Genomic DNA, 21,769 nt, shown 5'->3' on the forward strand with positions numbered 1-21,769 from the left:
ATCCCATAGTTTTCACCAGATTTTCACTGTCACCCCAGGAGCACATTACAAACTAAGTCTACCAGAGCCCTTAGCAAATCGTATATTTAAAGCATGAGCTCCTTCCAGCAGAGAGCTATCTCAGTTTTGTTCCCATAGCAGTGTTTACAGCAAATACTTTCTGCTAGATTGTGAAAGATGGGGGAAAGATTGTTGACGGTATTTGTGCAACTTGTGTTTCCAGCGCAACTTAACTCTATCATAGAAGATATTTTTTCTTCAAGGAAACGTAACTGAAGTGATGATATTCAAAAACATATTTGCCCAAATCATAATATGAATATGTTTTTTGACATTGCATCTTTGGAAATTGCTATCTACAGTAAATGCTAAATATGATCTGCATAGTTAGCATGTCCCTTAGAACTCTAACCATTCCTAATAGATATTGTTCCATGGAAGCCAGTGGGAATCCATGTTGGAAGGAGATAGAATGAAGGTTAGTTTCAACCGCAAACATGCTTTGTTTTCATACTTTATATATAATGTATCAAAATCTCCAAATATCTCAATTTTTGACAGTTGATATGTAAGCTACAATATCAAATTAAAATAATTCAAGCAAAGCTCTCTTTACTTTATCCGAGATGAGTGAGGTGCACTTGTCTCTTGATGAAACTAAATATTCAACTTCATTAAGGATGATGAAGTCTCAATATTCCTTTAGACATTCTCCATTTTTGTAAAATTGACTGCTTTTCAATAACGGAGAGTGTCCCAGGGCTTCTGTGATGCTAAACCCATCCTAAAGAGAGTGCAAAAATGAAGTATGGTAAAGTCAGTTCACCCAACGTCCTGCATTGTATCATCTCTAATCCTCAGTGGAAAAACAGCACTAGAGCCTGGATTCCTGCTTTTATTTATTTAGAATTTTTCCCCTCTTACACATTGTATACATTAAATAACATAAATGTCAGTTCTGCTCTAAATGGAAACATTTCATATACTTCTACAGCTCCTTCTATCCTCTTAAGGATATGGCTTCTTTTTAAAGTCTTCTAGCAGTTTCCTTTGCTTTTTGTATAAATGTTCTTTGAATCCCTGTAGGCCACCTTTCAAATTTCCTTTGAATGTCTGTTGTTTATCAGAAGTGACAAAAGGCTATGGAAACTATGTCTATTATTAATAACACGGGAGTATTCTCCCATATAGCTGATGCCTCAAGAGACCAATACACATGCTGAAAAATCTCTTACAGGCAGCTCGCTAGAAATCATTTTCCGCCTAAAAGAGAAAACTAGTTCTTTCCTATGATTCCCTGAAATGTTGAGCTGAATTGCTAAGAGGCTGCCAGCAGCTCTCTCTCTTTACCTTGTCCTGGCTCCATCTGGCCCTTCTGAGAAGTAGGGGCTATGATTGAAAGAAGCACCTGCTAGTTTCCTGATAAAAATAGGAGTGTTTAGTTACCCGTCACAGAATGGCTGTATCAACAGAGTAGTAAACAATGAGAGAAATGCTTCAGGCAGGCATAGTGATAGGAGTGGGGATTGAGATACTGGCAGAAGCAGCCAGGAGAAAGAAGACACGAAGAAAGTCAGCTAGTCTCAGGGAACGACCTGCCAAAGGTAGGTGAAGTTTGATTTTTAGAGCATCGTCTTTCTAGATGGACCATAGTAGACTCTGGGCTCGCTAAAGAACTGTTCCTAGGTGCGACTCCAGGTAAGTGTTTATTTCCAAGATATAAGGAGATGGCCATTTGATGACTCCTACACCATGTTCAATTCCCAGAGAGCTCAGGTAGGATTCTTAAACTCTGGAAGGAGAAATAGATATGGGAGGGAAACTTCATGGTGAAGTTATATTTAAAGCATATCATGCTCTCCTATCTCCCAAGAAAATTTAGGAGACATAAGAAGAATGGTTATATATAGGAATTAGTTATTCTTTAAAGTATACACTGAAGAACACCGAGAACTACGTAGAAAAGAAGAAAAGTAATGAAATGTGTGATGCTGAGAATTCTTCAAAAGAGCAAAGATGGACCATATCTCAGGGTGGCAAGTAATGATCAGAAACAGAGCCTTCTCATGGATAGTGCACTGGTTGTGGCATTAGTTCATCAAAAAGGCTCAACTAGTGTTTATTCTAGTTGTTTCAGCAGCAGACCCACAGCTTTTGATTTCACTGACTCTTTAAACCAAATTTATATTATGCAACCTATTTTATCACAGGATTGTTTTCCTGTGCTTTTCGATGTACTGCTGATTACTTTTATGTTGCCTTTTTATATGCTGTATGGAATTATCTTCATGTTTTTTAATAGTGTTTTTTACTATACGTCTGAGATTATTTTGGAATATTCAGTTTAAATGTTCATTGAAGGCTAAGTTAGGCAATGCTTTTCCTCAGGTAAACAATAAATGTGTTATCTCTACTTCTCTGAATCTGTAACTTTCTAGTTTTGTTCATGGTAAAGGTATATTTTGGAAGGTACACCATTTGAATTTCTGTTTATTGTGTTTCTGTTGAAGGCCAAGAATCTCTCTCTCTTTTTTTTTACACAATGGTGACACCTCTGAGAAAACACTTTTCTCCTTTACATAAAATACCTTAGTGCTCTTTAGAATTTGTAAAATACCAAAACTAAAAAAAAAAAGTGTTTTCTCCCTTTAGGGTAAAAAAAAAAAAAAAGAATGATATATTATTCCCCACAGCAAAGAGAAGCAGCGATGGTTAAATTGATTCTTTTATCCAAAGTAAAGAATATATAACCTTTTCTCTATTCTGAAATTGCTTCCGGATTTTGTGCTTGCAACAACGACAAAAAAATGAAACTTTAATTAGATAGTCTTATTGTTATAGAAATGGCTTGTACATACTGTTGTGTAAAAGCAAAAAGTTGTGGTTGTAATATTGTTATCTTCTACTGTGCTAAAGAGAGTCAGAAGTTGGTGCCTTTTCCTTTTCTTTACACTATATTTATTTTCTGTCTACCCTTTTCAGTTTCTGACATCTTTTTTTCTTTGTATTTTATACTTAAACTAATAAAAATTTAATAGAAAAAAAGAAAATAAAACTGATGTATGAAGGAAAACAGCAAATGTTCTATGGTGGAGCTCTCAAGGAGCTTTGGAATATATCTTCAATTTAAACATATTATTCATAGAGCTTTAAATTTTAAATGCATGCGAGTTAGCAAGGCACAGAACTTCTGCTTTGCTTTGCTTTTCTATTTTGTTTTGTTTTTTTGAAGAGAAAAATAAAGATACCACAGTTGATACAAATCTCATATAAACCAATTTCAATAAAGTTACAAAGGACTATACTCTTTAGGATTTGTCCACAACCTCAGACTTTAGTTAGTTTGGTTTCAAGGAATTTATGGCATTTCTGCATATTCGAAGGCTGGAAAGGCATCAACTGGTATTAGAAGGACAAGAATAAGGCAGGCAGTGATACTCAATCTTCCAGAATTCACCACAATATTCGGCATCTAGCTTAAACAATGCCCTATATTCTATGTGACTGGCATGCTCAGGTTTTAAATATTTCTTTATTCAGTGAAATGCTTTTAATCTGCTCAAATTTCTTCTGTCACTTAATGAATGTATTCTATAGCTCCAGCAGAGAAGTGAAATTTGCACCATTATCCCAGCAGATATACTCTGATACTTCCTTCAAATCTGATTCAATTCTTGATAACTTTGTGGATGTATCTCATCAGCATTACAAAACTGATTTGCTATTACCCTTCCAGGATGCTTTTTCAATTTCCCAGTCCTGCCTACAGGCCTGGTTTTTTTTCCCATTCTGGTTCTAATAAGCTCCTCTCTGTTTCACATTCTTAAATCATCCGAGGTCAGCTAAGTGCTACCTCTTAGCTGAACAAAAACATATATTTTTCCCAAATGTATTAGGGATATTCTCATACTTTAGTAAAGTCCCATACTGAAGGGACACTTAGGGATTTCTACAGATGCTATAGTATGAGAATTTACCATGCTACTGAGTTATGAGTATGCCACTGGAAATCCAAGGCAGAAATGTGGAGATGAAAGAGAAAAACAAGAGCCCACTTCAGGAAGGATGATTGGCTGAAAGCAAAGTAGAAAAATACATTTGAAAACAGTCAATGGACATACACAATTACCTGCTAATGGTTCTTTGGATAAGATTCCCATCTTTAGACAAATTACACCCAGTCATCATTGTTCAGTGAGGGCCTTTTTTTTGGTAGCTCTTTCTCTCTCACGCTTTTTCAGGAAAAAGTTTTCTTTCCTGAAACAATAGGAAGCTTCCCCTACAATTCATATATTGAGCAAACAGGATAGCAGAAGCACGGACATAAAAAAACAGATAATATATGGTGTAGCTTTTTTAACTGACAGAGCACTTTTACTGACAGAGCAATACCATGTGTTTAGTAATTAAAAACTAACATATCCATTGCTTTCAATAGAACATGGAGTTACAGCCCACAGAAGAATAACGGGTAGTACTAAGCAAAGCAAGCTAAGAGGCTTCTAGGCATCCTGACCTCTCCACTGTTTTTGCAAATGTCAGGAGGGTATTTTTAGTTGGTGTTACAGCCACTCACCTGCCCCCCTTTCCCCAGAACTGCCTCTTACTCTTTCCATGTCTGAGTCACTGGCTGTTCCTGGACTTCGTTGGCAGGTTTTATTTAAAGATGATTTACTAAGTGATAAGAAAGGAAGAGGACAGGAGTTTCCCAGCCTCTGAGGGCCTAACTTGTGCTTCAATCATTTGCTCCTTTGAAGTGTTTTCAGACGGGATCAATCTCAGCATTAAGCAGAAAGAGGCAAGAATAGCAACTTCTAAAACTTTTATGACTGCTGTGTTTTTACTGCCATAGGAGGAGGAGATTGTCTACAGAATTGTTGCCTTACATGCCAAAAGACTTTATACTGTATTTACTTGGAATATCACCATGTATCTATGCTGGGAATGAGAAATATTTGCTACCCTGTCATAGGCAGAAAAATGTACTGGATTAACCCAGATAGAGGTTGGTGAGTTTAGCCGTGTGCATAGTTCTTCTGCCTGTTAATACTCAAAGCACATGTTGCCAGGTTCAGTGTTAAGCCATGTTTTGTGATCTCACACATGAGATATGAGACTGTAGGTCATGTTGTTTCCTTTGTTCAGAAGCATAGAGGGATGCACACAAATGCAGCCCCACTTGCACTAGAATGTTCAATAACAGCAGCTGCTGTTCTGAAAACTGTAGAAGTTTCTTAGCTGCATGCCATATACTTTAGAAGAAAGGTTTTGTGAAATCAACCTCTCCTTCCATACTCCTCCTGCTGCTGCTGCTGCTGTCATCTACAGTAAATCTTAAGGAATAAAATGTATTCAGTGCAACATGTACACACACACACACACACACACACGTTCACTGATGACTTCTTTGGGTGAATAGTCCCTCATCACATTAAACGCCCTCAGCTTTTCAGTAGAGTCAGATCACATGTTAACTGCAAATTAGAGATGCCAAGGATTGCCCAAGCAGTTGGGGCAAATTAACAGTTACAATATACGTTATTCATTTGTGTAAAAAAGTGGAAACCTTTAATACTGAGGTCATGCTTATTTTTTTCACTATATATATTTCCAGGAGTGGCATGTGAATAGGCCACTTACTTTGCACTCAATTGGAACAACAGAGAAACCTGGTACTATGAAGGCTGGAGACGCCAAGGAGCAAGAAAAGAACCAGCAGATCAATGGGCTGCAGCAGAAGTCAGAAATGACTCAAACTGCATTTGAAGGGGAGAGTGAGGCAGGAAAAGCAGAGGTTGCTGAGAAAGAAACTAAAGAGGACAGAAAGTTTGCAGAAGAAACTGGGAAAGAGTTGGATGATGCAAATGAAGCAGAGAAAGCAAAGGTGGCTGCTGGGAATGAGGTGCATGGAGAGAAGGAGGCTGGGGAAACTGACGCTGCTAGGCTTGAGGCACAGCAGAAGAAAGAATCTACAGGAGACACTTTTGAATCTGAAAAGGGGGAGGCATCCAAGGCAAACCAGAAGGAGGAGAAAGTCAAAGACAGCAGCCAACCAGTATCTGAAAGTGTATCTGAGGCCAAAGATGATGTTTCTGGAAAACCAGAAGACCTACAGAGAGAGGAAGGGGAAAAGGCTGATGTTTTGAAGAAAAATGCCAAGGAAGAGGTGAGAATAGAATGCATTTCAAATTGTAATCATTTGCTTCTTTTCTTTCAAGAGAATTAGTTTCTGAATTAGCTTCTTTTCTATAAAACATCAAGAGTATTTTTATCCTTCCTACCTTACATTTTCATGTCACATTATTTTAGTCTATGTAACTTCATGTTGGTGGATAAACGGACAAAGTACACTTACCCAGACTTATGTATGTCACTAATTTTAATTTGTCTCCCTTTAGCTATGTGTCAGCTTATATTATGTTTACAACATACAGATACAATTTTATAGCAAGACAAGTTTTATTATACAGATAGTCCTCGACATGATCACAATTGAGCTCAAACATTTTATTATTAAATGAATCACTACAGTTCTTAAGTTGGTAACCTGGTTGTTAAGTGAATCTGACATTCCCATTGACTTTGCTTATCAAAAGATTGCAAAAGGTGATCACATGACCCCAGGGACACCGCAACCGTCATAAATATGAGTCAGTTGCCAAGCATCTGGATTTTGGTCATGTGACCATGAGGATGCTACAACAGTCATAAGTGGGAAAAAATGGTCAAAAGTTGCTTTTTCAGTGCTATTGTAACTTCAAATGATCACTAAAAGAACTGTTGTAAGTCAAGGACTACCCATACTATTCTTCAACCATTCACAAAGAATGTGAAAGAACTGTTAAATAACAACACATTTATATGTTAACTTGCCTAGTTTTCTTCACCATTGTTTCTAGTTTTTCTAATCATAAGATGTCTGGTAAAGACAGGTAAAGCAAAGAAGCTGTGTTATTCTTCCACAGGTCCTCATAGGAAACTAAAATTGAATGAACTTTTCCTTGGGAAGTTGGTTGAAAGAAGTGGGATTTTTTTTATAGCCTGAGTAGATGATCCATCATATATATGCTATTCCCAGTCACTGTCCTACAGCCCCCCACAAATGACTGATTTTCTGCCACTGAAACTAGCTACCAAATTGTCAAAAAAAGGCCTGCAAAAACATAGATTAATTAAGGTTATCTAACCTTCAAAACTTAATGTCTTCGTTCAAAAAATGTCACAACTTCTTCCTTAACTTTTCTCAGAATTATCTTAATGCCATTGCAATTCCCTTTGTGGATTTCAGATATGGGGAGGGAGGGAAGGAGAGAGGGAGGGAGGGCGGGAGAGAGGGAAGGAAGGAAGGAAGGAAGGAAGGAAGGAAGGAAGGAAGGCATTTGTCCTTGTTCTATAGTTGCATAGCAACCTCTAGACTCTAGAGCAGGAGTGTCAAACTCAAGGCCTACAGGCCGGATCTGGGCCACAGGGTGCTTAGATCTGGCCCTCAGGGCCACCCTGGAAACAGCAAAGGTCTGGCCCGTGGGGCCTCTGTCAGTAAAAATGGAGCTCAGAGAGCCGTCTCACGAACTCTGTTTTTGGCCGTGACAGCCTCCTGCAGCCCTCTGCCAGCAAAAATGGAGCTCAGGGAGGCTTTGTTTTTGCTGGCAGAGGGCTGCAGGAGGCTGTCGCAGCCAAAAGCAGAGCTCAGGAGCCAGTTTTCTCTGACAGAGTGCTCGGGCCACAGGCGCCCCCAACATGAGTGACCATACCACTCTGGCCATGCTGGTCAAGTTGGTCACGCCCCCCTCACCACCACCACCCCGAGGTCAAACACAACCCTGATGCGGCCCTCAATAAAATCGAGTTTGACACCCCTGCGCTAGAGGTTTCTCTGAGCTTATGAAGATAGGAGATCACTTTAAACTAGCATTACTTGCATTACTTACTTATAAGTGAAATTGGGTAAACTTTGGATGCAAACACGGCACCTGTTCTGGTAGGAAAGCCTACAGGAAATTTTGATGAGATTTTGCCAGATGAGTTTATAAAAGGTAAAGTACTGTTTATTTAAAACTGACTAGGAAAAAAAATTGAATTCCCTGCTTACATTGTGAAACTGATTAGAAAAAGTCAGAATTTCCACCCTGTAATAAGCATAATAATATATAAACTGGATAAACTATTGCTCTTTAGGCTAGAAAGCAAGCACAAGGGAAGAATAGCAAGGAAAGGTTTTCAATAGAAAGAGGAAATCCATGTATGTAGAAGTTTATAAACTATCATTTCTGTTTTTTATTTATCAATATATTAATACATAACAAAACAAGAACTTTAAAAGGCCAACTTACGAACAAAACAGCCAGGGATAAGGATTTAGACTGGGGCATCTCAATCTGAAGGAAGTACATTGGATGACTTTGGGAAAGTCACTTTTTCTCTGCCCAATCTAATCACAATGGGAAGTTATTATAGGAGAAGAAAGTACTATGCATGCTGCCTTGAGATGCTGAAGGTAAGACAGAATATAAATCTAGAAAATCAAATGAAGAAAGAAATTAATCTGGTTGACCATCCCAATCCTCCTTCCCTACCTGCAGGGTCAAAGTGGCAGCACTTCTGTTGAGCCTCTTTCACCAGAACCTGAGGAGGAAGAGGAGGAATTCTGGCCAGAATTCCCTCCCCGTTCTCCTGAAGCAAGTCCACAAAGCCCAACCGAGCTCAAAGGTTTGGAGACAGGTAAGGAAAACGTCATTCAGCAAACTCAGAAGACTGAATACACTAAAGTTGGATAGAACAGACTAAAAGGAGAAGCGACACACAGGGATTTCTTGCTTAAAATAATACCTCCTAGAACAGACCTAAGTATTTTATGGCCCATGGGTCACACCTGACTCTTCGGCTATCCCTCTCCAGCCTGTGGCATCAGTGGGGTGGCAGAGTGGGGCTCCAAGGGCAGGGCAGCATCAGTGGCCTTCCACAACAGTCCCAGTTTCTCATGGGGAAATTCCCTTGGGAAAATTAATTGCCCACCCTTTATCCTAAAAAGTTTGCCTGGACCTTAATCTTGAGTAAATCATTTTAATTTTTTTTACCAGTGAAGCAACAATAACAAAACTCTCCACAACCAATGTTTCTAGACTCCATAACTTCCTGCATTACTGCCCAGTCCTCCTGAAGACATTTTTTCTCATGACCTTCGCTGATACCTCTCTTAAAACTCCACCAGCTATTGACAATGTAAGCAGGAATCCCAATTTTGCCCCCGGTCCCTATGGCTGGTCTCTTCTCCATTTCCCTGTAATGATTTATGAAACCATCTGCTGCTATTTTCTATACTGAGAAACATGGATGAGGGTAAGATACAAAGGAGATTAAAGAGGCCACAGCTCAGACATGGGACGGAGGTTCATTCACAAGGTAAGAAAAACTAATAACATGTCTATAATCCAATCTAGGTGGCATTACTCCACCAACTACCGCTCCAGAAGCTGCTCCAGCGGAAATCACCAGGTGAGATAATCTTTGGAAGCCTTTCTAGAGGGTGGGCTACATTTGAGATGGACAAGATTCAGGTTTACAAGATACATTGGGGGAGCAATGTATCTACAAGCCTGATAATCGCTTATCAGAGCTTGGTGCAAAAGATATATCCATAATCATTGGATACGAGTTGGACAGCAAATACATTTTCTAAACAAATAAATATTCACCTAGGAATTGAAGAAGTGAGGAGAAGATTGAGCTTCAGAGTTAAATATCATTCATACTGCTGAACACACGAACTTTTCTTCCTCAAAGTTTTTTCCCCACTTCTGGTCTATCATTAGATACAGAAGGAAGAAAGCAGGGGTGAGTTGGTGGCTCCTTTTGTTAAACCATTGGGAGAAAAAGATCCTTGACAATTGATTGCAAATCAATGCAATGTCCTACCTGCAAATGAATACTTCAGGTTCAATCATAACAATACAAGAGCACACAATAGATACAAACTCAAGGTTAACCGCACCAAATTTGACTGCAGAAAATATGACTTCAGTAACAGAGTGGTCAATGTTTGGAATATTCTACCTGACTCTGTGGTTTCTTCCCCAAACCCCAAAAACTTTAACCTTAGACTGTCTACTATTGACCTCACCCCCTTCCTAAGAGGGCTGTAGGGGGCGTGCATAAGCGCACCAATCGTGCCTACCGTCCCTGTGCTATTGTTTTTTTTTTATTTTTCTTATAAGTATCTATCTCATGTATTCAAAACTATATTTATTCTTATACCTGTATCTTGTAAGCGATTGACAAATCAAATAAATACTAAAAAATGCTAAAAATTCTCCATCTTTTGCCCATCCCAGAGGCTGCATTACCACTTTTTACTCTGCAGGGGGCACTCAGAAATCAAAGTTCAGCAATGAGTGGGCTGACCAAAATGGGACAAGGAGTAGTAACAGTGAGGAGAACTGTTCTCCTCAAAGGTTAAACCCTGACCTCCAATCGAGGACTTCAGATTTCTAATACATACCCTTCTGTGGTCATAAATTGGTTGCTGAAAAGATTCTTAAAGCTTGGAGGAGAGCTGTGAGGTGGGCATATGATGTCAGGCTTCCAAACCGGATGCCTTCTGGAGGTGCTGAGGCTAAAACAGGTTTGTCAAACTTGCGGCCCGCGGACTGGATGTGTCATGCGCTGGCCATGCCCACCCCATTTTAGAAAAGGCGGGGAAAGACGCAATGTGTCACATGATGACAACATAATGACGCGAGTTTGACACCCCTGGGCTAGAACCTCATCTTCTAGCCAAGGGCAAATCAAGGGAGGACGCTAATAAAGATGTGAACATTCAGAAAATTGGGAAGGGCAAAGAGAAACTTTGGGGTGGTGAATGAAAAAAATTGGGAAGAAGCCAAAACTGGAGCTGGTAGTGCTTCAGCTTTTCCCTGGATCTTCACATTTCTAGCTGCAACTGTTGACGATTTTAACCATGATTCTCCAGGGAACTATGAGCCAAACGATTGGCATTCTTTACTGAAGAGCGGGATGAAAGGGATTTCCCCTTTCTGAGCCATCACACCCAACTCTTCTGAGAGGCTCTCCCTGAAAACCCAGGATAGAGACTCACCTGGTGCCACTTCTCCAGTGCTTCAGGCTCAGGGTGTTTTTATTTCTGGTTCTCAGCCCTGAAGCGGCCCTGAAGGGAGAGAAAGAGGCCCCTTCTGCTGCACCAGAGGAAGCAGCTGCTACCAAAGATAAAAAGAAGAGGCCTGCTTTTGACCGGAGAGAGATAACCAGGCCGAGGATGCCACCCAGGGGACAGTCCCGCAAAGCCATTGTGGAGAAGTTTGGAGGGTAAGGAGGCCGCTGTGCCTCAGATTCTGCCATAACTCATTTCACTACAGTTTGTTCAGCCCTGCTGATGGATATACCGATAAACCTTTATGTAGTTTGGCTTGCAAAACACGACAGCTAAATTCATGCCTTACAGTAAACTGAAATCGAGGCAAATTATATTGGTATGTCTTAGCCCTAGAGTGGGCAGTATCTCTCCAGCTGTATGTGGCCTGCCCAACTTACCGGTAAAACTCTGCAGCATGGTTTCCAGACATTTTGAGATTGAAAACAAATGAATAATTTAACACAAGCCCTAAAATAGTCCATGCATTGAGGATGATAATTTGTTCCATTTGCAAAACATCCTTAATGTGCTTTGTTTCATTCTCACAGTATGCAACTCCCAAATGTGTTTATCATACGGCCTAATTCAGTGCCATCCACTGTTCAACCTCTCTTCTATTGCCACAGTCATACTCAGTATCTGAGTACCGAGACAAGCAGACATACCTAGGATAGGCAGTCAATAAGAGTTCAGTCTCCCTGCCTCAATATTCTAACCATCTGGTCCATAGCTTCCTAACTCTAATTCTCTGCAGGAATTCACAAAGTACCAAAAGAAAAATAAAATTAAAGAAACTCCTCCCTTTTTTTCTGGAACCCTTTCCCTTCACATATACAGTGTCGTGCATTTGTCCAATACAGATAGTCCTTGATGTATGGCGACAATTGAGCCCAAAATATTTGTTGTTAAGTGAGATATTTCTTAAGTGAGTATTGTCCCATTTTATGATCTTTTTTACCTCAGTTGTTAAGTGAATAACTGCAGTTGATAAGTTAATAACCCTATTGTTAAGTGAATCTGTCTTCCCCATTGACTTTGCTTGTCAGAAGGTCGCAAAAGGCAATCATATGACCTTGGGACACAGCAACGGTCATAAGTATAGAACAGTTGCCAAGCATATTAATTTTGATCACATGATCTTGGTGGTCCCGCAAAGGTCATTACTGTGAAAAATGGCCATAAGTCACTTTTTTTTCAGTATCCTGGGAACTTTGAGCTGTCACTAAATGAACTGCTGTAAGTCTGTGGTTTACAAAACATTAATCAAGACTGCCTGCTATCTGGGTCATTGCAATGGATGGATTGCTTTGGGGAAATGTTGGCAAATGCTGAGAAGCCAACAAAGCCTTCTTCTATGGTGCCAGATCAGCCTTGATGATGAATATAGTATTCCAACAAATCCTGGCAGGAATGTATGGTTTCATACCAGCATAACTGCACTTGAGAAGTTTTCTCCAGGTTTGGCTGGCTGAAACATAAGCTATGAGGCAAGGGGTATGACAAGCCTTCTGTTCAATGAGAAAGCAAAGAAGGAAACTGTGCTTCACACATAGCTGAAGTGAGAGATTAGCGAAACAAAAAACAACAACACCCAAATCTGATTTTCCAAAGTTCTTAAGGAAGTGGAGTATTTAGAACACAGATGTCAAACTTGCGTCGTCATGTGATGTATCAGGACTATTCCCCACTTCGTTAAACCGGTGTGGGTGTGGCCAGCGTGTGACACATCCAGCTCACGGGCTGCGGGTTTAACAGCCCTGATATAGAACTTTACATATGCTACCGCTGCTTTATTGAAGGGCCATTCAATAAAAGGAAGATATCATGCAACGTAAATGAAGCATATTTGTCAGACAGTGTACCTTAACATTTAAAAAAACAATCCCACCAACCCTAAAAGAAACCCCCAAAATTCCAGGTACATATATTTATGTAGCACAGACAGTACTGCCTTGTTTGCTTCACTGTATCACCCAATTGTGCTCTTAGTGAAGTAGTTTCTTCCCCAAACCCCAAAAACTTTAACCTTAGACTGTCTACTATTGACCTCACCCCTTTCCTAAGAGGTCTGTAGGGGCGTGCATAAGCGCACCAACGTGCCTACCGTCCCTGTCCTATTGTTTCTCTTATTCTTTTATTTTTCTTATATGTACCCATTTCATGTATTCACAACTATGTATACATTTATACTTATTATCTTGTAAACAATTGGCAAATCAAATAAATAAAATAAATAAATAAATAAATAAATAAATAAAACTCTATAATCCCTGAAGAGCTAAGGGTTACTCATACTTGCCTTACCACAATATAAAAACCCAGCCTTTCCCAAGCAGTATCCATCATCCCCAGACAGCACTGGCCACAATTATCATCCAAGACCATTTATAAGGGGACATGTTTAAGAAGTGTGACTAGATCCAACTGTAATAAACTTCAGATATTGGGCAGCAAATGCCCACACCACAAAAACACAACCATATTCAGCACCTTTAGAAAAAAAACTTGCTTTGACCAAGTGTTTCTCTTGCACAAATTATAAAATCCATACATGTTTACATAATCAAATCAGATAGCAGATATTGCTACAAATCAGGCAGATCTATGTCCCACCAGAAAATGCGGTAATGGGGCAAAAGGGACTTATACCAGCCATAGGATCTGTGTACGATTAAAAAAAATACATGTTTATTCTTTCCCTTCTTATTCCCTCCCTTTCTTCCCTTAATCATCTTCCAAAGGGCTGCAACTGGTCCTGCCCCCAATATCAAGAGGACTGGAGGTACAAACACTGTGAAGACCATGTTGCTGGAATGGTGTCGGGCCATGACCCGTGGCTATGAAGTAAGGTATCAGCTATGAAATGAGAACTGCTCCAGTGCCCTTAAAAGTTTATGTGAAGTGAAGTAGGCAAATTGGTTTCCCTTGGAAGGTGAAATCAGGTTTAGGAGGTACCAATAATGCAACAGCAGGAAGGCCTATGTGGATGGTCAGAATTTAAGAGATGTGAAGACAATATTCCTCTAGTTCTGGCAAACTTACTCCAGTATGCTTACTCAGAAGTGAGTGTACACCTTTCTGGGTTTAAAAGAGTATTTGGGAAAGCATCACTACTCAGAGTTAACGACTATGAACTTATAGCACCTCCCCCCCCAAAGCCCCCACATGCTATCTTTTGTTTGTATTGTCTTTTGTTGTTGTTGTTGTTATATATACAGTAATCCCAGGGACATTTCTAGATTCTGATGGCATTCTAAATTCTTGTCCTGTTTTTTATCAAAGTTGGAGACCAAAACCCTGGAGGGATCATGTCATGCCCTTATTAGAGTGGGATTCTAAGGGAGAGGAGGAACAGCCGAGAGGGAATGGAGGTGTGGCTCCGAAGGTTGTGGAGGAGGCTGGGGAAGGGCAGAGGCCGGCTGGGCAGTCAGAGGAAGAACCAGGCCCATCCCCTCTTCATCCTAGGACACGCAGGGAGGAATGGAGAAGGAAGCAACGTGGTTTATGAGAGAGGAAGTGGCCATGATCCCCCTCATTGGTTGCAGCTGGGGAGAATAGTATATAAGAGAGATGGTTAAAACACAGCATTGCCAGAAGCAAAGCGTGTTTTATTTTGGGCTGAAGTTATCTTGGTTGGCCTCCTTCCAACAGACTGTGCCTTGTTATCTTCTTGAAGTTGGTAATTACTTATCCTGGTCCATTGTGGAATTTCCTTCATTGTAGTTTGTTTTGGGTTTTTTATTTCACCTCTATCTGCTCATTAAGTTCGTACTGTATTGCTTTATTTTAAAGACTATTTTTGAATAGGTTTTATCTCCAACTGAGAATTATTGAACAGTGGGGCCAAGTTGGAGGATTAAAGGACATTTATTTACGTTTTGGATTTTGTTACATTTGTGTTACACTCCGGGTCATCACAGATCATAGTAGAATACTCTCTTCTGTGAACTAGGTCAAGAAATACTGTACTTCTTTGTATGCTATTGGTATTTCTTTGTTATTAACCAGCACATACTCACTATCATGCAAATATGAAGACTCACATGTGCAATTTTAGCCTGTACTGTTTTCTCATTATGTCTTACATTCAGATGTTGAATTTTACTCAAAGAGTTAACCGAATGAGTTCATAAACTAAAAATCTTAGTTGAAAGCCAATATAGCTCACATACTGAGATTGTAAGATACTTTGAAGTTATAATGCCTAACCTTTAGTGAAACTGTTAGGACGCAGTGAAAATGGTGAAATATGCACTGATAATTCATGTACTACAGAACACAGGGCCTATCACAATAGCACTAACATCCAGCAGAACAGAAGAAACCATTGCTACATGCAATGTGTGCCGTGTATCAGAAATGATGGCTTCACAAATCATGACCTATAATGCAGGCAGGTTTGAAGGATTACGGAGAGATAAATGATGCAAATATATGAAATTCTAAAATATAAAAGTAAGGTGAAGTAAGAATGCTGAGCACATGGGGGCAGTAAGTTAATTCTCCATCATCCTTATATGTTTTCCTTTCACTTCCAAGTTACAATTAACAATGCTCAAAAAGGAGAGGATGTTAACACAATAATCCAGATTCAGAATGCTCCCAAATTACTGCCATATTTTACTATTTCATGTCATATGAAAGTAAATCCATTCACACAACTTGTTCCAACCCAACAATGTGTTCTACCAGAATGATAAGCTTCTATTAAATAGGCAGGAATGCATGTTTCAGTCACTTGCTAGTGCAGGAAAACCTAAAAAAGGAGACGTGGTTGACCTTTTGTGCTTAATGTTCTCTTTTTCTCATTTTCAGCATGTGGACATTCAGAACTTTTCTACCAGTTGGAAAAGTGGCATGGCTTTTTGTGCCCTCATTCACAAGTTCTTTCCTGATGCCTTTGACTATGCAAACCTTGACCCAACAAATCGGAAAGATAATTTCACCCTGGCCTTCTCTACTGCTGAGTGAGCACTCCCCTCCATTCTAGACCTACGGCCACAACCACAGCTATAGGGCAGGCTGAGTCAGGGATGAGTAGTAACCTCCAGAAAGTGTACCATGTAAATGTGTGAAGTTATTCTCTGGAGTACTTTTGTCTTACTTTCCAGCTCTACTGTTATATAGTTCATATGAAATAACAGTGTTACAAAAGATCAAAACCATGTCCAATAACTGATCAATTAAACTGGCAGATGTGCAAATGCTGCCAACTTTAACAGGGATTAAAATTGCAACATGATCAAAAGGCCTTCTACTCATAAGCAGCAGGATGTGGAAAGTCCAGGGAGGCACATAACCTCCTTAACTAGGGAAACCTAGAGAAAAACATATAGAATTATCTTCATATGTAAGTACGCTTGTGTAGTTTTATTCGTTACTTGAGCTCCATACCATGTGGGATGTACAATCTGAAATCTTGCAGCTTCCTTTCAAACTGACTGGTGGCTAAAAGTTTGGCATCATATATTTCTAACCAACCAATCCTATCTATATTTAGCAGCAATATTTTGGATCAGTTTTAAAGTTTATGAAAAATCTCTCTAGGCAACCCACATGCAGCAGACTGCAATAGTCTAATCTCATTGCTGTGAGAAATACATAGTTATATTTACAATATTTAGGGGTGTCTGCCACTGACAAATGACTTTTTTTTTTTTGCTCACACTTAGCATTTAGGCATCCCCATCTAACATTCACACGGATCCATTAAGCTGAGAATCTGAATTTTAAAAGAAGAATACAGACTTTTACAAAGAGACTGACCTTCATTTCTCCAATCCATAAAGTTATCTGCTATTAATTCCATTGGTTTCCCAATTTCTTTGAGTTGACCCATATTCCTTCTCAGATAGCCAGGATCAGGAATATAAATATAGTCAAAAGTATTGAAACATCCAGCTATAGAATATCTATGAGAATTAGCAATATCAGAACTGAGATTTTGGCCCAAAGCTAAGCTTGAAACCAGACTATAGAATTTTAAAAGCCTGGAATTATTATCTTTAACTTGTTAGCATTTCTTGTTTTGAAAAGAAATAATTGTTAACTGGCACATAGTGAGGTTTGCTAAGGAGCTCTTCACAACTGCTTAACACAGTAGGGATTGCTTTACAAGGAAAAAGTAGTTATGTCATAGTTGATCAACCTTCAACAAGCATAATAAAATAGGAAACTTCAAGAAATCAACACACCTTCAGGAACATTATCATAACAACCTAAGTGTCCTCTGGATTAGATTAAAGTCTAATCTAGACCAGAACTGTGTTCTTTAATAGTTAAACATAAATCTTGAGTAGCAACCTCCCATTTGTCCTTCAATAGTGGTATTGGCATGCACACTATTGTATCTCTGAACTTGGAGGTAGTATACAAACCATAAATAATAATCAGTAATTATCTACTCTTTGGAGGAAAACAGCACATTTAAAAAATGCAGCAGATGCAAACCAAGCAGCAAGAGACAATTACTTTTAGGACACCTCTTACCAAAATTGCTAAATCAGTTAGTATACTGGTGAGGCTGAATAAATGTCAAGCTTCAAGGTAACATTAAACTCTGAAGGAGAGAATTCAAAGCCTTTGAATAGCCAGAGTAAAGACCCATTCTGAAAAAGAAGCAGGAGTCCTTGCTAGATAATTGAACAAAGGAAAATGATAGTCAGATGATAAAAAGCAAGAGTAGGTTCTGCATTTATATCATGTTCCCCAGAGTTTCAAAATAATTTCAGTGGCTTATGGTATCCCCAGTGTGACTCTAGTTCAGAGGTGTCAAACTCACGTTGTCACGTTGTCACGTGACATATCACAACTTTTTCCCCCTTTGCTAAACTGGGGGGTGGCCATGGCCAGCGAGTGACGCATCTGGCCCACAGGCCACGAGTTTGACATCCCTGCTCTAGTGCTATAATTAAATTTATTCAACTTTAAAAGGCAAGAGGTTTAAATTAACTATCTCCTTGGACCTCACCATGATTTTGGAAATCTTTGCATCCTGATCCAGTTCTCTAGAATAAGGCTTGTTAATTCTGGGGGTGAAGGGCTATACTCAAGCTTGCTTTGCCAAATCATTGGGGTATAGTTGACTATTTGTCTATCTATTTCCAGGAAATATGCAGACTGTGCTCAACTTCTGGAGGTGGATGATATGGTGCACATGAGTGTTCCTGATAATAAGTGCATCTACACCTATGTCCAAGAACTTTATCGCAGTTTGGTGGAGAAAGGGCTAGTAAAGACGAAGAAGAAATAGAAATGCAAAGCAGGCTTTGGTTTGAGGCTCATTGGAAGCTATAGAAAAACTTGGTGGGGGAAGGTAAGAAGGTTTCTATGGCTCTCATTTCACCTTCTTGAAATTCTCGAATCACATTAAGTGCAACTAGATAAAACCAAAGGAAATGGAAAAATAATAGGTTTGAGATCTTGCTCATTGGTAGCACATGGCAAAGAAGAATTTCAGTTGTAATTTATTTTTAAATTATTCCCCCATCTTCCAGCTCTAGCTCTGAACACCTACATGTGCTTAGGTATTAGGGCTAAAAAAAATTAAGGTTTCATATTTAACTTAAAAATCTTCCAACATATTCATTGGAAATCTTACCTTTTTTTTTTTTTTTTTGCATAACCAATATTATTGTCCCACCCTTAGAATTTGGGTATGATGCTCTTATTGGGATATAGTATATTTTCCTTCATGGATCTCAATGCCATGTTAGTTTATTAGCTACCAAGTAATATACACTGCTCAAAAAAATAAAGGGAACACTTAAACAACACAATGTAACTCCAAGTCAAACACAGTTCTGTGAAATCAAACTGTCCACTTAGGTAGCAACACTGATTGACAATCAGTTTCACATGCTGTTGTGCAAATGGAATAGATAACAGGTGGAAAGCATAGGCAGTTAGCAAGACATCCCCAATAAAGGAGTGGTTCTGCAGGTGGTGACCACAGACCACTTCTCAGTTCCTATGCTTTCTGGCTGATGGTTTGGTCACTTTTGAATGTTGGCGGTGTTTTCACTCTAGTGGTAGCATGAGACAGGGTCTACAACCCACACAAGTGGCTCAGGTAGTGCAGCTCATCCAGGATGGCACATCAATGCGAGCTGTGGCAAGAAGGTTTGCTGTGTCTGTCAGCGTAGTGTCCAGAGCATGGAGGCGCTACCAGGAGACAGGCCAGTACATCAGGAGAATGTGGAGGAGGCCGTAGGAGGGCAACAACCCAGCATCAGGACTGCTACCTCTGCCTTTGTGCAAGGAGGGACAGGAGGAGCACTGCCAGAGCCCTGCAAAATGACCTCCAGCGGGCCACAAATGTGCATGTGGCTGCTCAAATGGTCAGAAACAGACTCCATGAGGGTGGTATGAGGGCCCGATGTCCACAGGTGGGGGTTGTGCTTACAGCCCAACACCGTGCAGGACGTTTGGCATTTGCCAGAGAACACCAAGATTGGCAAATTCGCCACTGGCGCCCTGTGCTCTTCACAGATGAAAGCAGTTTCATGCTGAGCACATGTGACAGACATGACAGGGTCTGGAGACGCCGTGGAGAACCTTCTGCTGCCTGCAACATCCTCTAACATGACCGGTTTGGCAGTGGGTCAGTAATGGTGTGGGGTGGCATTTCTTTAGGGGGTCGCACAGCCCTCCATGTGCTTGCTATAGGTAGCCTGACTGCCATTAGGTACCGAGATGAGATCCTCAGATCCTTGTGAGACCATATGCTGGTGCGGTTGGCCCTGGGTTCCTCCTAATGCAAGACAATGCTGGACCTCATGTGGCTGGAGTGTGTTTGCAGTTCCTGCAAGACGAAGGCATTGATGCTATGGACTGGCCCTCCCGTTCCCCAGACCTGAATCCAATTTAGCACGTCTGGGACATCATGTCTCGCTCCATCCACCAACACCACGTTGCACCACAGACTGTCCAGGAGTTGGGGGATGCTTTAGTCCAGGTGTGGGAGGAGATGCCTCAGAAGACCATCCGCCACCTCATCAGGAACATGCCCAGGCGTTGTAGGGAGGTCATACAGGCACATGGAGGCCACACACACTACTGAGCCTCATTTTGACTGGTTTTAAGGACATTACATCAAAGTTGGATCAGCCTGTAGTGTTTTTTTCCACTTAAATTTTGAGTGTAACTCCAAATCCAGACTGCCATGGGTTGTAAAATTTGATTTCCATTGATAATGTTTGTGTGATTTTGTTGTCAGTACATTCAACTATGTAATGAACAAAGTATTTAATAAGAATATTTCATTCATTCAGATCTAGGATGTCTTATTTTTGTGTTCCCTTTATTTTTTTCAGCAGTGTAGTATCTCCTTAAATGGAAATGTCCATTGATGATGTTGCTACTTTAGTCAGTGGAAAACAACAAAGGATAACACATAAATGATTAAGAAAGATGTTAAAGGTCACTAGAAGTCTATTTTGATGGTAGGGATCTTAACATTCTCATTACTGGGAAGATAAGTCATTTTGGCTTGCAAGACCATTTTATTTTTAGATAAGAAATGTTGTTTCCAGTTCCAGTTGAATGTTAGAGGTCTAGATGGAGCATGTTGATGCAGTAAAAAATGGTACATAACGACAATTACTTGTGAAAGAATAATCCCAGGCAAAAGATGAAAAACCAGCAAAGTACTCTAGCAATGACTGACCAGGTGCCCTGTAGATATGAGGCTTCATGCATAAAGATCCCCAGTCAACATGTCCAACACAAGTGGAGGCCTCTAAATTGGGAAAAGACCAACAGCTGGATCTTTTCCACATTAAAGCTTGTAGGATTTCAAAGAAACATAGGGGTGTAGTTTGTATCCAATTGTCAGGTAGGCTGGCCTATAAACCCGTTTAGGAACACTGTAGAAATGATAGCAGTTGTTGGGAAACTATGCTTGGAACCATCCGCTGTGCTAGGCTTCTGTGTTTTCTCCAAGACATCTCAAATTTGGATTTTTATTTTTATTTTTTTCAGATGGAATGCAACATGGGATGTACCCAGGCTAAAAGACATGTATATTCTGCAATTTCCTGAGTAAGGCATTGGAATCAACCACTGTAACTTAACCCTGACTAAAGTCTGCTATGGGCCACCCTTCTGCCACCTGAAAAGAGCAGGAAAGGAACGCTTCCTAATGTCATGTCAGCACATCTGATGTTTATGGAAGCAGACCTGAGCCTGCCCCAAAGACACATGACTCAAGAGCAGCATGTCCTTCCAGATGTTATCATCAGTAACTCCGCGTCCTCTTTTTGAATTGCAAAAGCCTTCCTGCAACCCATGCTGCAATCACCCTTTCCCTTACCAGGCACCGGTTCCATTAAAGCACAACTGAACCAAGTCAGGGTTGTCACACTGTATTTTTATGCTGCATTCTGTTTTAGCAACGGCCATTCAGGTGGCCTACAAGCCTGATTTCCAAGGGAGAATGCAAACATGCTCTGTTTGAAGTAGCTGCCCGGGCATACTAGAATGGTTTGAGCAACACGGCATACGTGGCCCAATCCTATGTTTGTTTCCTAAGAAATAAGCTCCTCTGCATTCAGCTACTCCCCAAACCATTGAACTTTGAGCAAAGAAATCACACTGTGCAGATAAGAGGCTAAGAATAAACAA

General features: G+C 40.1%; 1 protein-coding gene across 3 annotated transcripts; it reads left to right on the top strand.

The window, feature by feature from the left end:
- Nucleotides 1–1,450: 1,450 nt before the first annotated feature.
- SMTNL1 (smoothelin like 1) lies at nt 1,451–21,493 on the top strand. Of its 3 annotated transcripts, none has more exons than XM_026683765.2 (9): nt 1,451–1,604; nt 5,615–6,166; nt 8,580–8,718; nt 9,438–9,492; nt 11,149–11,319; nt 13,888–13,990; nt 15,962–16,113; nt 18,254–18,461; nt 21,128–21,493. In XM_026683765.2, the coding sequence occupies exons 2-8, from the start codon at nt 5,678–5,680 to the stop codon at nt 18,396–18,398; spliced, it is 1,254 nt and encodes a 417-aa protein (XP_026539550.2). In that variant the 5' UTR covers nt 1,451–1,604; nt 5,615–5,677; the 3' UTR covers nt 18,399–18,461; nt 21,128–21,493. The 3 variants fall into 3 exon arrangements, with proteins under 3 accessions (XP_026539550.2, XP_026539552.2, XP_087806627.1); XM_026683767.2 differs by having other exon boundaries at nt 1,452–1,698; XM_087950501.1 differs by having other exon boundaries at nt 1,529–1,776.
- Nucleotides 21,494–21,769: the final 276 nt, after the last annotated feature.

This window comes from Notechis scutatus, chromosome 1 (assembly GCF_049901735.1).
Source record: "Notechis scutatus isolate UNSWTSFEM ecotype Mainland chromosome 1, rNotScu1.2, whole genome shotgun sequence".
In the NCBI taxonomy this organism is placed as follows: Eukaryota; Metazoa; Chordata; class Lepidosauria; order Squamata; family Elapidae; genus Notechis; species Notechis scutatus.